Raw genomic sequence first — 13,502 nt, forward strand, 5'->3', positions numbered from 1 at the left:
GTCCTGCGGTGTTGGCCTGATACATATTCTTTCCCCTGCACCGATTCTCAGTTTTTTTGCGCTTCCTAATTCTGTGCTTCTCGTCGTGTCTCGTCTCCTCTGCCACGGCCGCCTCGGACTCGCGTTCGCGGCGTTTCACGCTCGCGTTTCTTTCGTCTTCCTCTCTCTTTCTCCCTCAGCCCGCAACCGAAAACTCTGCACACTCCCCGCTCGCCAAGATGACGACGCGCGTCTCTTCGTTTTCTTCTTCTTCCTCCTCGTCTTCGTCCTCCCCCGCCGCAGAGGAAAGCCTGGCGCCTTCGATGGGCATCGCGCGGGCGATGGGAGGCCCTCAGGGGATCGTGGAGCTGGAGGCCGGCTGGACGATGCTGCGCGACTGCGCGATTCGGCGCCTCGAGCATTTCCTGCAAACTGGAGAGGCCCTCGGCCGGAGAAAAGATGGAAAACTCTGCATATTCACGCGCAAGGAGTACTCCGACATGTACACGTAAGTCGCGAGCGGAAGAAGGCCCGAAACCGGCCCAAACAGACTCCGAGAGGGCAGAGAGTTGGCAGAAAACGAGAGTGTGAGACAGGGGAAGAAAACCGCCTTGAGAGGGCTCGCGCAGTTTGTCTGGGTGATTCTGAAGGGGGGCAAGGAGGGGGATGTCGGCGCGTGGACAGGCTTGAGGAGTGGGGAGACGACACATCCGTCCGCCTGGATGACATCTCCGCCCGCATCGCCCGAAAATGCCGAGGCTGGGGAAAGAAGGAAGCACTGAACCGGCGGGAGGCGTGGAGTCGTCTCGCGGGCATGTAGAGCTCGAAAATCTTTTTTCAAGGAGAAATGTGGCAGACGCTGCTCAGAGAGGGGCCCAGAAACCCATTTGTTGAAGACGTGTTTCGCTGACGGAGCCTCCATGCGGACTGGGTCTCCAGCCGCCTCCCATCCCCCTCCTTCATGTTAGCGTGGACACATATGCGTCTATGCGTGTGTTTCGGTTTTCTTTGTCTCTCTAAAGATGGCGCGGACACCCGTTTGCCTCTGATTTTTCGCTCTTTTTTTTCCAGGACGGTGTACAACATGTGCACGCAGCGCTACCCAAACAACTGGTCCGCACAGCTCTATGAGCGCTATGGCGAGGCGCTGGCGTCCTACGTGAACCGAGAGGTGAGACGCGAGACTGGAAGTGGAGGCTCGAGAGGATAAGGAAAGCACTCCACGCAGCAGCTCACAGAGGTATAGGGCATCTACGCAGAAACCTGCGCAAGACGCGACTTTGTAGCGAAGAGGGAGGGGGGGGGGAGGACAGATGGCCGCGGAGATGATGCCTCGTAGACGAGGAGAGAAACTGAACAGAGACGGGGTAGGGAGAAAGATGGCGAGAAAAGGGAGTGCACTGGAAGCTCTGGCGAGGCGAACGACCTGAAACATCGCCTCTTGTTGCTCCTAGTCGCCTTTTTCCGCTGCCGTCGCCTTCCGTGGATAAAGCCCCGCACGCCCTCGTAGCTCGCCTTTCGGACCCAGGTGGCGCAACAGTTAGACTCTGAGCGTCTTTACATCCCTTAAATCGCCCTTCAGATTCCTATATTCTATTGCCAAAAAGAGATTTAGATAAACCTATTTTATTAGCTGGGGTGAGTTTGGAATGGTACAATGATAAATGACGAGGAAGGGACCTCTGCAGCACGACGAGATATATATATTTATATAAATAAATATTTGAATATTTTCTCTCATCTCTTTCCAAGAAGCTCCACGTGTTGCGTCTGTAGGGGGTTTGTAGAGGGACGTGGTTCGTTTCCTCACACCGGTTGTCTCTCAGGAGTCCCCCCATTGCGCGGCGAGCGCTACGTTTTTTATCCTTTTCACTCGGCATTCGGCGTTGTCTCGCAGGTCGTTCCGCGTCTGGAGGGCTTAACAGAGGAGGAGCTTTTGCGCGAGCTGCTGCTGCGATGGAAAAACCACAAGATTTACGTCAGCTGGCTCGAGCGCTTTTTCGTCTACTTGGACCGGTACTATGTGAAGCTCCAGTCAGAGGAGCCTCTGCATCACAAAGGCATCCTCATCTTCAAAGAGCTGGTACGCAGCAAAGCGCGCAGAAACTCCGCGATCCGAGGCATTTGGCCTCATGCATTTGACAAAGGCCGCCGTGTCCGCCGCGGCAAAGAGTCCTCTCCGGTTCATCGGCTTTTTCGCGTTTCTGCGCTTTCTCCCAGGTCTTCAATCGTGTCCGCGTGCCCCTGCGAGAAGCGATTCTCCGCGCGATCCAGAGACAGCGAGAAGGTGAGATTTTCCCGAAAGAGCCTCGTGCGTTGCGTATGTGCGCTGTTTGATCTACACACGTATGCTTGTATATCCGTTTACGCATATGTGCATGCACATGTGGGCGGCGAGCTTCTGGCATGCGGTTGCAGCCGTATGCATCTATCTCGGACCCCGCCAGCCCGGCCGCACAGCCGCGATGCTGCAACTCCGCATTGACTCCTCCCTAAACTTTGCACCTTTCGCAAGAGCGGAAGGCACTGCATACGCGAGGCCTCGCACAGAGTTAGAAAGCAAAACATCCATACGAATGCATGCCCAGGAGGGCGAGATGTGTGCCGACTGTGTCTGTTTAGGGATGCGGACGGATGAGGAGCTGCTTGGGGAGATAGTGTATATTTACATTGGGCTCGAGGCGAACGGCCTCTCGCTCTATCAGCGCGAGCTGGAGGACTACCTGCTGCCCGAGTCCGCGGACTACTACACCCGCCTCTCCGCGACGTGGATACAAAACATGTCTTTCACGGAGTACATGTACCGCGCACAGGTGAACCGCGGCCGCGAGCCCGAGCGCCACGCGCATCCGTGACCCCCTGCAAACACGTCTGCGTAGATTCATTCTGCTTCTTTGTGAGGCTGGACTCCGACGGAGAAGCGGCCACTGCTTGTGGATCTCTGTTTGCGCGTTGGAGCCGCTCAGCCGGGGGCTGCAACGCACATACAGAGGCCTTTGGCAGACAGTCCCTGCCTCCCACCCCGCCTCCCCCCTCGTCGCTCTGCCTGGGCTGCAGTCCCACCCCGCCGCACCCTTCTCGGCCGCTACACGGATCTGTTTCTAGTTTTTTCCGCAGTTTGCAGCTCGTCCTCCCCCCTTCGACTTGAGCTGCCTGCGAACGCGCATGCGTGCCTGCATGCCTTGCATGCCGGGCCTCGTACACGTTTGCGCCATTCACGAATCTGTTTCGGTTTTTTTCGTTAGGAGGCGCTCCTCGCGGAGCAGCGGCGATGCGGCACGGTGCTGCATCGGTCGACGAAGCTGAAGCTCCAAGCGGTTGTCTTCGACGCGCTGTTGTCCGCGCGGCAGAGTCTTCTTCTTGAGAAGGAGACGGCGATTGCGTACCTCCTCGCTCACGACAAGCGCGACGAGCTGCGACAGGCGCACCGACTCTTCAGCTACGTCGAAGGCGGCGTGGAGGCCATCGCCCTCACGTTCAAGAAATTCGTCTCGGACCAGGGAAACAAGGTTCGTTCCGCCTCTTTTCTGCCTTTAGAAATCAGCGGTGGCAACGCTAAACCTTAGAGACGACACACACGCAGATGACTCAGGCACGAAGCACGCATGCGTCGGCAGGTTGCCGCCGGGAAAGATCTCGGGGGAAACGGCGCAAGTTGATAAACGGCTGCTGCCGAATAGAGCGCGGCGGACCGCGGGCATCCATACTCTTAAGCCTGCCTCCCTTTCTAGATTCGGTGGACAGGAAAACTAAATGAGCTAAATGCGTGGCTGGTTTGTTAGCTGAATTTCCTCTTTGTTCTGAAGCAGATCGTCTGTGCTTCGCACGCAAGACGCAGACACCTGAGCTGCGGATGCGTTGCAGGGTTTGCGTGGCGCAGCAGGCTTCAGTGGCAGCTGTCGCTTCCATTTTGAGCCACGCAGGACGGAATCACGGCGCTGTCACGCGCGCCTCAACGGCGGTCGCTAAATCTCTCCGTGTCTGTCTGTGTGCCTATCTGTATCTTTGCCGCGCAGATCGTGGATCAGCGCCTGCTGCAGTTGGAGGCGACGGCGTCAGCGTCGACGTCGGTCGCGGAGGCGCAGCAGGCGGATGCGGCGTTTGTGCAGATCCTGTTGGATCTCCACGAAAAGTTCAAGCGGATTCTCGAGGAGTGCTTTCTGCTTTCCTCGCCAGCGTCCTCCTCGCGGTCGCTCCTCTGCGGCTCGAACACGCAGCAGAGACTCTTCCGGCCGTACGAAGATCCCTCCTGGATGGCGGCGGGACCAGGGCGCACCGAGACCGACGTGGTCAGCCTCGGCACTCCCGATCCTCTATTTCAGAAATCGCTCAAGGAAGGTGAGGCTCGACGCAGACACCTGAGATATCGCGCGACCGCTGGCTGCTCAAAGCTACATTCCCGTGTCTGGCATATGTTGTTATTGTGCGGCTCGACGACGCAGCGGACGCAGCCTGTCTCGTTGCGTGAATCCTCAGAAAACTCACAATACGGAAGTCGCGGGATGCAGGCTTGAAGCAAGCGAATGCAAACGCCTTGACCTTTATTTTCTGCCGGCTCAGCTGCTGGCAGCGCAGCTGCCGAAGGGAGAGGGCTGCCGCTCTCACAGCGTGCGCGAAGGCATCTGTCGATCTCGAGTGATGGCGGCGGCGCCCGCCTGAGATCAGGGGTGGACTCGAGCCTTTTGGATGTCCGCGGGTTCGGATTGTTTTTCAGCTTTTGAACACTTTGTGAATCGCGACATGGGCCGCCAGAACTTCGCGCAGCTTCTTTCCTTCTTCTGCGATCGCCTCCTTAAGAAGACAGGTGAGAAAAGGCGAGGTGTTTTGGCCTCGCCTTTTTCCGGGCGGATGGACCGATGACATCACTGAAGTCTCTTTTCTTTTCACGCGCTGTGGCAGCCTTCGGCGTGCGCATCTTTCCTCTCTCTGCGTGCCATTTTTCCTTCAAAGCTTCGGTTCGTCCGCCCCTCTCCTCGCGGTTTCCTCAACAGGCGAGAAGAGGACGGAAGACCAGATCGAGCGGATGCTTGTTCGTGTCGTCGAGATGTTCAACTACGTCACAGAAAAAGACGTCTTCGCGGAGTGCTACAGGTGAGGCTGAAGCGATTCTAAAGCCGGTTGTGAGGCGACCGGAGTGCTGTCTATGAAGCGACTGGCGTTCTATGAAGCGAGTAAAATGCCCTTCCTGAAGCCTTTGAACTGCGGCCTCTGAGCGCGCGCCGCAGATGTGGCGCTGCGTCTTTCCTCGCGGCTGTGGGTGTCCAGCTCTGTCCTCTCGTTGGTTTGCTGAGTCGCTGCCTGCCTCGGACCTCTCAGCAGGTCATGCCCCTTTTGTCTGTGTCTCTCTTCTTTTATTTTTTTCTCTCTTTTCAGGTCGCAGCTGGCGCGGCGACTGCTGCATGAGACGTCGGCGAGCGAGGACCTCGAGAAGAGCGTCATCAGCAAGTTGAAGCTCAAGTGCGGCGCGCACTTCACGTCCAAGCTCGAGGGCATGCTCCACGACCTAGGCGCGGCTGCGGACACATACCGCAAATTCATCGCCTGGGTGCTGGAGCAGTCGGCTGCGGCGGCCGCCTCGGCCGCCTCGTCCCCCTCCACGGCCGGCGCGCAGGGCGCGGAGAAGACAGAGGCCCGTGCGCGCGCCGTCCTTCAGAACGTGTCGGTCCTGGGCGCAGCAGCCCCCCCGCGGCAGGCTGGCACCCCCGGCGCCGCCTTCGCGCTGGTCGACGGCGTCGAGTTCTCCGCCCAGGTGCTCACGACCGGCTACTGGCCGACTTACCCGAGTAAGGCAGACGTCGGCAGACACCGAGGCCGCGCAGCCGCGGAGGAAAGAAGAGAGGGAGAGGAGGCGAGGGCGCGACACGCTCCCGCCTCGTTTGAACGCCAACGTGTGTTGCGTGTGCTGACTCCGCCCAGCGACGACAGTCAAGCTTCCGCCGGTCATGAAGCACTGCCAGGCTCTCTTCGAAGAGTTCTACGCGAGTCAAACGCAGCACCGGCGCGTCACGTGGATCCCTTCTCTAGGTGAGAGCCTGAACTCCTAGCCCTTAGCCAGAAGCCTCCTCGCCGCCCTCGAGGCCGCGCGAGCAGGATCTCGTCTTTGATCTGCGCGTTCTCAGACGGGAGGGGGACGGGGGGAGGGCGAGGAACGGGTCAGCGGTTGAGCGCCGTGGGGGGGCGTCTTGTGGGACCTGCGCATGCTCGGCGATCTCTTTCAGACCGGCCTTCCGCTTTCCTTTCGCGAAAAGAGGTTTGCAAGAAGCCTGACGAATTCGCTGTTGAGCGATCGCGTAGGACCGGCGAACCCATGTCCACCTGCTGTTCACGTGGCACCCATCTCCCCTTCAGGCCTAAAAACTTTCCACTGGAGACTATTTGATTCCACGACCGAGATCTGCGCCTCGCGTCTCGCTTGCGATGCCCTGCGTCTTGGGGATTTCTTCCGGCCGCGACGGGCCTTCCTCGCTTTTTGGTTCTTGGGTGTCTCGTCAGGAACGGTCGTGGTCAGTGCGCAGTTTCAGAAGCGGCACGACCTCATCTGCAACACCTACCAAGCCTGCGTGCTTCTTCTCTTCAACGCGGACTCGCCCTACAGACCTGGTGCGGTGGCGGCCTCCTCTTCGCCGTCTGTGGAGGCGAGCGGCGTGGAGGGTCACGCGGAGGCGCGGGAGGATCCTAAGCTGACGGTGGCGATGATGACGGAGGCCCTTGCGCTCGACGAAACGATGCTTAAGAAGATGCTGGCAAGCTTCTTCCTAGGCCGATTCAAAATCATCCGAAAGGTAAACAGGGAGAGAAAAGAGAGAAAAAAGGCAGATAAGCGGCACGCAACATGAAACAAAAAGAGGGAGAGAGAGGGCGTGGACAGGCGGTCGCGACGCGAGTTGGTGCACGCAGACACCTACCAGACGCGTACCAGGAAGAAGATGCACAGAGAAGAAGACGGGGCGCGGGGCTTTCATACGCGATGTAAGACAGTGAAGCGCTGAGCGCCTGACCGGTCAACAAAAACTGAAGGAACCTGGGAAGAAGAACCAACCGGATTCGGCTCTTCTGTTGTTGCATGCTGCGTCGCGTGGTCGTCCGGCTTCAACTCTGGTTTTTCGCGCCAGAAATCTCGGGTTCTTTCTTGTTTTTTCTCGCAGCTGAGCCAAGACGAGTACCAGGTCAACGCCGGCTTTACCTGCTTGAACCGAAAGATCAAGATCCCGACTCCAATTCAGGAAGAAGTTCAATCTCGAGGTGCGTGCGCAGCGTCTGCATCGCCGAGTTCCGGCCTTTTCTTCTTCTCTCCGCCGCGCATCTGAGAGGCGCAGAGTGCGACGTCGCCCTGCCTCGAAGCCTGCTTCTCCTTTTCGAAACGCCCTTCTGCGCTGCTTTTTTCCCAGCACCGACTTAGGGAGGGCTCTCTTGTCTGAGGGTTCCGCGCTTGCGTTTTCTCTCGTTTTTTTCTAACCGCAGAGCGCGTCGAGGAAGATCGGTCGATTGCCATCGAGGCCGCCATCGTGCGCATCATGAAGGCGAGGAAGGTGAGTCCCAGCGGCGGGGTGGAAGTCCGCAGAATTGCTCTGTTGTGGTCTCTACGGGGACCGGGTCGCCGGGGGGGGAGGGGAACTAGAACGCTCGTGCCTGCATTCTGCGTCAGCTTTTTGGCTATCGCTGCGTCGTCCTCAGGTTCTTCAGCACCAGCAGCTGCTCGCTGAGGTTCTGAGTCAGCTGAGCTTTTTCAAGCCGAATCCAAAGTTGATTAAGAAGCGCCTTGAGCACTTGATCGAGCGCGAGTTCCTGGAGCGCGACAGAGAAAACTCAAACCTCTATCGCTACGTCGCCTAAGATGTCGAAAATAGCGAAGAGATCGTTCCGCGAGAACGGCGACAGACGCAGAGACACGCGCGGCTAGCGTTGCGGTCCTCAGCCACAGAGCGACAGAAGTTGAAGTTTCGCCTCTTCGCAAAAAAGAAAACTTGACAACAAAGACCGTTTGGCCTCCTCGCGGGGGGGGACGGGGGCAGGGTGGGAGGGGGGGGGGGGGGGGCTGGTGAGAGTGTGGTGCTGAGACTGGACAGAAGACCGAGCGTTGCATAGTTGGACGTCCTGCAGCAGAAAGCATCATCAGCGTATCTGACAGGCTGTCGCTTGAGTCGATGCCGCCTTTTGTTGCGAGACAGGCTCGCGTACTCACGACCTGGCGAAGGGGCGGGAGTCCGCGCCTCAGGCGTGCGCGACCGAGATCGCATGCCGCGCGAAGTGCGAGATGGAAGGCAACGGGCGCGTGCGAGGCTTGCCGCTCAACAGATGAAGGGCTTTCTGGGGACAGCCTCGTTTAGACATGCGTGAAAAACATGGCTGCTTCTTGGACGCTTGATCTTCATTTACAGCTGTAAATATAGGTATAGATATGTAGACACGTGCAGGAATAGTTACAAATGGAGTGGAGCATGTGAGGAGGAAGAATGACGTGTCTAGGTAGGTGAGGGAACCACGATTACATGTGCTGCGTGGTCATGTCCGCGCTGCGACGGAGGGAAGAGATGCCTTTCCACTTCGTTGTGCGCATTGTCCTCTCTAATCTGGGGTACCTCGAGAGCTCGCCAGACGCACCGCGAGCGAGCTTACAGCGAAAACTTGGGAATACCTCGTTACTAGCAGACGAGACGAAGATCCCGAGAAGGAAAAGCTTACGGCAGGTGTCCACTCACACATATAGTATATAAATCGCGCATTCGCTTAAGTCGAGATACGGCTTGCCTAATATCTGTGTATGGGACATGGCGAAATAACAACGCGTCTGTCTTCCTCTATCTCTCAAGCTACGTGCGCATAAATACGGCGTGCGCACATATTACGAGTGAAATGCAGGAAGACAACGGCGGAATGACCGTCGCCCTATATATATATATATATATATATATATATATATATGCGTGTATGGGATAGCTCGATGGAGCTACCGCTGGAGGACAAGACTGCGCAAGGGGATACGGCGTCCTCGTTCAGACGCTTTTTTTTTTGCTTGGCTGCGGTGTTCGCTTTCACGCGCGCTGCGAGAGCTCAGCGCGTAGTCTGCGCGACAGTTCGCCTCTGCTGAAAAAAGTGCCGCGCCTCACGGGCTTCACACGTGAAGCAAGCGTGCTGGCGGGCGTCTCATCTACGCTCCCTAGCCAGAGTTCGAACGCACTGTGCTTCTCGACCTAAGATTGTACATGCCTTGCGAGAGATTCTCATTGATTCGAGGTGACGGTGGCCAGGGTTTCGCGAGGAGAGAGGCGCGTGAGGACAGTGCCGACATACGGGGAGCGACACCCCCCCCCCCTTCCCCCCCCCCCCCGCCCCGCCCCCCTTGCCTCACTCTCCTCTCGACAAAACCCGCGCGGCGGACGAACAGAGCCGCGCAGCATTCGTACAAACATCGCATGCAAACAGAAGTGACATTTTGTGCTGCGCAAGCCTTCTCTAGTAGAACGATTGTTCTACTCTCTACTCTCGTTGGCTGCCTCGCGGCAGGACCCCCCCCTCCCTCCGCCCCCCAAAGAGGCGCAGTGGCATTGCGTAAAACCGCGGGCGCCTAGAGCGCGAGTGCGAGCTTCGCACCGGGGCTGAAGGGGCGGTGCACCACGACGCTGAGGCCGGGTTTGGGGGCGCTCGGCGCGGCGCCGCTGACGATCTGCAGCGCGCCGACGCCCTCGAGGGCGACGAGGCCTGCCTTGCCGGCGTCGATGGTGAGCGCCGCGGCCTTCATTTCTGTATGTTTCAGGTTTTCGCGGCCGCGCAGCACCGGCGGAAAGCCTGGCGCTTGCACCAGCGAGCCGACCAGCTCCGGGCCGCGCTGTTCGCCCGCGAGAGTCAGCAGACTCGCGGCGTTGGTGCCGTCGAGCTTCGCGGCGAGAACGAGGACTTGACTGAGGACGCCCTTCACCGTGAAGGGCTTCACGTTCACGAGGCTGACCACCAGCCGCCCGACGAGGCCAGCCGGCGCGTCTTTTTCCTTCTCTGAGAGAAGCACGACGCCGGTGCGAGTGACGGCGCCTGACGCGTCGAAGGCGATCGAGAGCACGAGGAAGGGCGGCATCTTGGGGTCCTTGACGCAGTGCGGGTGCGGCTCCGCCTTGACTATTTGCCCGACGCGGAGTTCGCACTTCTGCAGGAAGATCTCTGCAGTTTTCTCCACCTTTTTCTTCACAAAGAGAATGGCGCCGACGTCGACAGGCGTTCCGGGCTGGAGGTTGTCATACCAAGGGCTGAGGGAGGCGAGCGTGCGTCTCTCTGTGTTGAGTTTCTTGAAGATTTGCGCGGCCGCGACGGGGATGAACGGCTCCAGCAGGTGTGCCAAGACGTAGACCGCCTCCAGCGCGCCGCGCACGACGCGCTGCTTCTCCACGGGGTCAGACAGACTCCACGGAGCCCAGTCGGTCAGGAACTTGTTGGCGTCGCGGCAGGCGTTCATAGCGACTTCGAGCGCCTCGCGCAGCCAAAACTGACTCATCAGGCGCTCCATCTCGGCGACCGTTTCCGCGACTTGGAAGGGCGGGTGGCCTTCACCCGGGAGCGCCTCCGCAGGCACCCGCCCGCCGCAGAACTTGCCGCAGAGCGAGGTCGCGCGGTGAACGAGGTTCCCCAGGGTGTCCGCGAGCTCTGCGTTAGTCGTCGCTGTCAGCGCGTCGGGGTCGAACCGCAAGTCGCTCCCGTACCGCGCCTCGCGCACCAAGTAGAAGCGGAAGCTGTCCGCATCGTGCTCCTTCAGGATGTCCAGCGGGTCGACTACGTTGCCTAGACTCTTTGACATCTTCTCGCCATCCGCCGCCGTCACGAACCCGTGCCCAAACACGCACTTGGGAAGCGGCAACTCCGCAGCCATTAGCATGCAGGGCCAAATCACCGTGTGAAACCAGAGAATGTCCTTCCCGATGATGTGCACGTTCGCAGGCCAGAAATCCAGACGCGTCCCCTCGTTCATCTTGCACGCTAAAACAACAAAAAAAACATATTCGCGCCACAGAGCGCGAGTGATGCTCGGCGATCCTCGCATGCAGAGAAACCCTGGAGTGCGGAAACGGCGAACTAAAACCCAAACAGGGGTTAGCACACACCTGCGCACACTCGCGGGAAGCGTCCTCTTAGAGTTCCCACACACGTCACCACCGCCACACCTTTGGCGAAATGGACAGCGGATGCGACACATCCGGCACAAAGACGAGGCAGCGACTGCCTGGCAGCCCCTCCTGATATCTTTGAGGTGGCATACTTTCTTCCACAGAACGCGTTTCTTCGTCTTCCTCGCTAGCCGCTCTCAGTGTCCTCTGCTGGCGAGCCCTCCGGTCTCAGCTTGGGCAAGGGCTGTGTGGCGGGCTGCCCGTCTTCTGTTTGCCTCCACAGGCCGCTTCCGCACTCGCGTCGTGCGCTGCGTTTTCTGCACTTTGCTGTTGCGTCTCACCTGAGTAGTAGTTGGTCAGCGCGTCGAACCAGACATACATGACGTGTTTTTCGTCGCCGGGGACTGGCACGCCCCAGGAGAAGGTTGTGCGGCTGCAGGAAAGGTCGAGAAGGGGTTCCTCGAGGCGCTTGAGGATGTTCTTTCGCCTTTCCTCCGGCCGAATGAAGTCGGGGTGTTCCTCGATGTGCTTCAGCAGACGGTTGCGGTACTTGCTCATGCGGAAGAAGTACGAGGGCTCCTCCATCTTCTGCAGGGGTTTCCCGGAGGCGACGTCTTTGTAGTCCGCGAGCCGCGCTTCGCTCTCGCTGACGAAGGTCTCCTCGCGCTCATTGTACCAGCCGACGTAAGTGTCCAGGTAGATGTCGCCGCGCTCCTGCACACGCCGCCACAGCCACTGACACGTCGTCTTGTGCTGCGCCTGCGTCGTGCGGATGAAGAAGTCGTTCGAGATGTGCAGCTGCTTGTTCAAGTCCTGGAAGCCCTGCGCGTAGAAGTCGCAGATCTCCTGCGGCGTCTTGCCCAGGCGCTCCGCCGTGTTCGCGATCTTCTGGCCGTGCTCGTCGGTGCCGGTGAGAAAGTACACGTCTCTGCCGAAGATGCGGTGGAAGCGCGCAATCACGTCCGCCGTCACGGCCTCGTAGACATGACCCATGTGCGGCGGCCCGTTGGTGTAGTTGATCGCCGTCGTCACGTAGAACTTCTCCGCCGCCTGCGGCTTGCCAGTCGCCGGCGACGCCGTCTGAAGCAGCGCCTGACGCGTCAGCTCCGCGCCCGCCCGCGCAGGCAGCGGCAGCTGCGAAAGCGTCGCAGCCGCCGCAGCCGAAGAGCCCGCCGCGGCGAGGAACTTGCTCAGGGCAGGCCAGTCCCCAAACGCGCTCGTCGGGTGCGAGTAGCGAAGCAGCGAAAAAATACACATCTCGGGGACCGCAGACAGCGACCCGCGCGAAGACGACGCCTCGGAGTCCAGCGCTGAAACGCACACCAAACACAACGCCGCAAACGCCACGCGCCATACGGTCGAGGCAGCGAAACATGCGGACTGCAGCGGGCGACGCCGCCCACGCACGCAGCAGAACGTGGAAAACGGGGGAAATGCACGCGGAGACAGACATGCATGCATTCATACGGATGTTCCGTACTCGCACTCAAATGCATGTCTAAGCGCACTCAGGGGTGTATCGCTTTCCGCAGGAGCGCATGAGGGCATGTTGAGATATTCGTCAGTGACGCTGAACCGGAGAGAGCCGAGAGAGCGAAACACAAGACAACGGAGGTTTCACCTGGGACGTTGCTACGAGAAGAGTCGAAGCGCACGACACAAAGAGGCTATCCGAATGCTGTCTACACTCGCCCCCCTAGGCGGGCGAACTCGACTCCAGGTGCGACGCGTCGCTCCCTCTGTCGTCCTTCGCGCCCCTCCTGCTGACACTCGGTGTTTCCCTGTCGCACACCTAGGCGTTCGTCAAGGAAATCCAGTTCCTGCAGAAGAATGTCTTTTCTGACGCCTCTAAGAGCGCCGCGGAGCCTGAAGGCAGCCCACGCGAGCGCATCCTCAGCCTTCCAGTAGCTTCCCTCGTTCTTGGGAGTTTCGCTGACGGCGGCTTCCCTTTTTTCCTCTGCGGCGGCTTTCCTCTTGCCCGCTTCGTCCTCGCAGCCCCTCTTGACGAGGGAGAGGAAGTACAGACAGATCGCGTACGCAGAGACGATAGGGCCTTCCGGCGTGAGCAAGACGCAAACGTCCTTCTTCTCCTCGTCAGAAAGTCCGCCGGAGGCGGCCGCACCAGGCGCGGGAGCTGATCGCGCCGGGTCCTGTGAATCTTTCGAGGATGAGACGAGGGAAATCGGGAGATTCAGCGCAAACGCAACTGACAAGCACGCTGCGACGTCGCTCCGAGAAACGGAAGAACCTGCCAGCAGCCTCAGAGGTGACGCGCGGCCTGCGCGGGTCTCAGTCATCCTGGCAAACCGCGAGAAAGGAGGACGCGGAAAAGCGAGGAACGACGAAGGAAAGGAGGCACCCGAGAGAGACCGACGACTTCGCAAAAAGAAAAACGTAACGGGAGGCGCGCAAAATCAGACGGCGAAGCTACAC

At 59.3% G+C, this 13,502-nt stretch overlaps 2 protein-coding genes across 2 annotated transcripts; one reads left to right on the top strand and one right to left on the bottom strand.

Annotated features, from left to right (window-relative positions):
* Positions 1-218: 218 nt before the first annotated feature.
* Positions 219-7,812, top strand: BESB_020620 (cullin family protein; the record flags this gene model as incomplete). Its single annotated transcript, XM_029360771.1, has 15 exons — positions 219-487; positions 1,051-1,150; positions 1,877-2,062; positions 2,200-2,266; positions 2,602-2,792; positions 3,225-3,488; positions 3,996-4,317; positions 4,694-4,783; positions 4,971-5,070; positions 5,353-5,762; positions 5,896-6,003; positions 6,472-6,761; positions 7,125-7,221; positions 7,441-7,508; positions 7,654-7,812. The coding sequence occupies 15 exons, from the start codon at positions 219-221 to the stop codon at positions 7,810-7,812; spliced, it is 2,721 nt and encodes a 906-aa protein (XP_029216130.1).
* Positions 7,813-9,544: 1,732 nt separating this feature from the next.
* On the bottom strand, positions 9,545-13,366 carry BESB_020630 (methionyl-tRNA synthetase; the record flags this gene model as incomplete). Its single annotated transcript, XM_029360772.1, has 3 exons — positions 9,545-10,941; positions 11,411-12,449; positions 12,860-13,366. The coding sequence occupies 3 exons, from the start codon at positions 13,364-13,366 to the stop codon at positions 9,545-9,547; spliced, it is 2,943 nt and encodes a 980-aa protein (XP_029216131.1).
* Positions 13,367-13,502: the final 136 nt, after the last annotated feature.

The sequence above is a fragment of the Besnoitia besnoiti genome, chromosome XI, assembly GCF_002563875.1.
Source record: "Besnoitia besnoiti strain Bb-Ger1 chromosome XI, whole genome shotgun sequence".
Classification (NCBI taxonomy): Eukaryota; Apicomplexa; class Conoidasida; order Eucoccidiorida; family Sarcocystidae; genus Besnoitia; species Besnoitia besnoiti.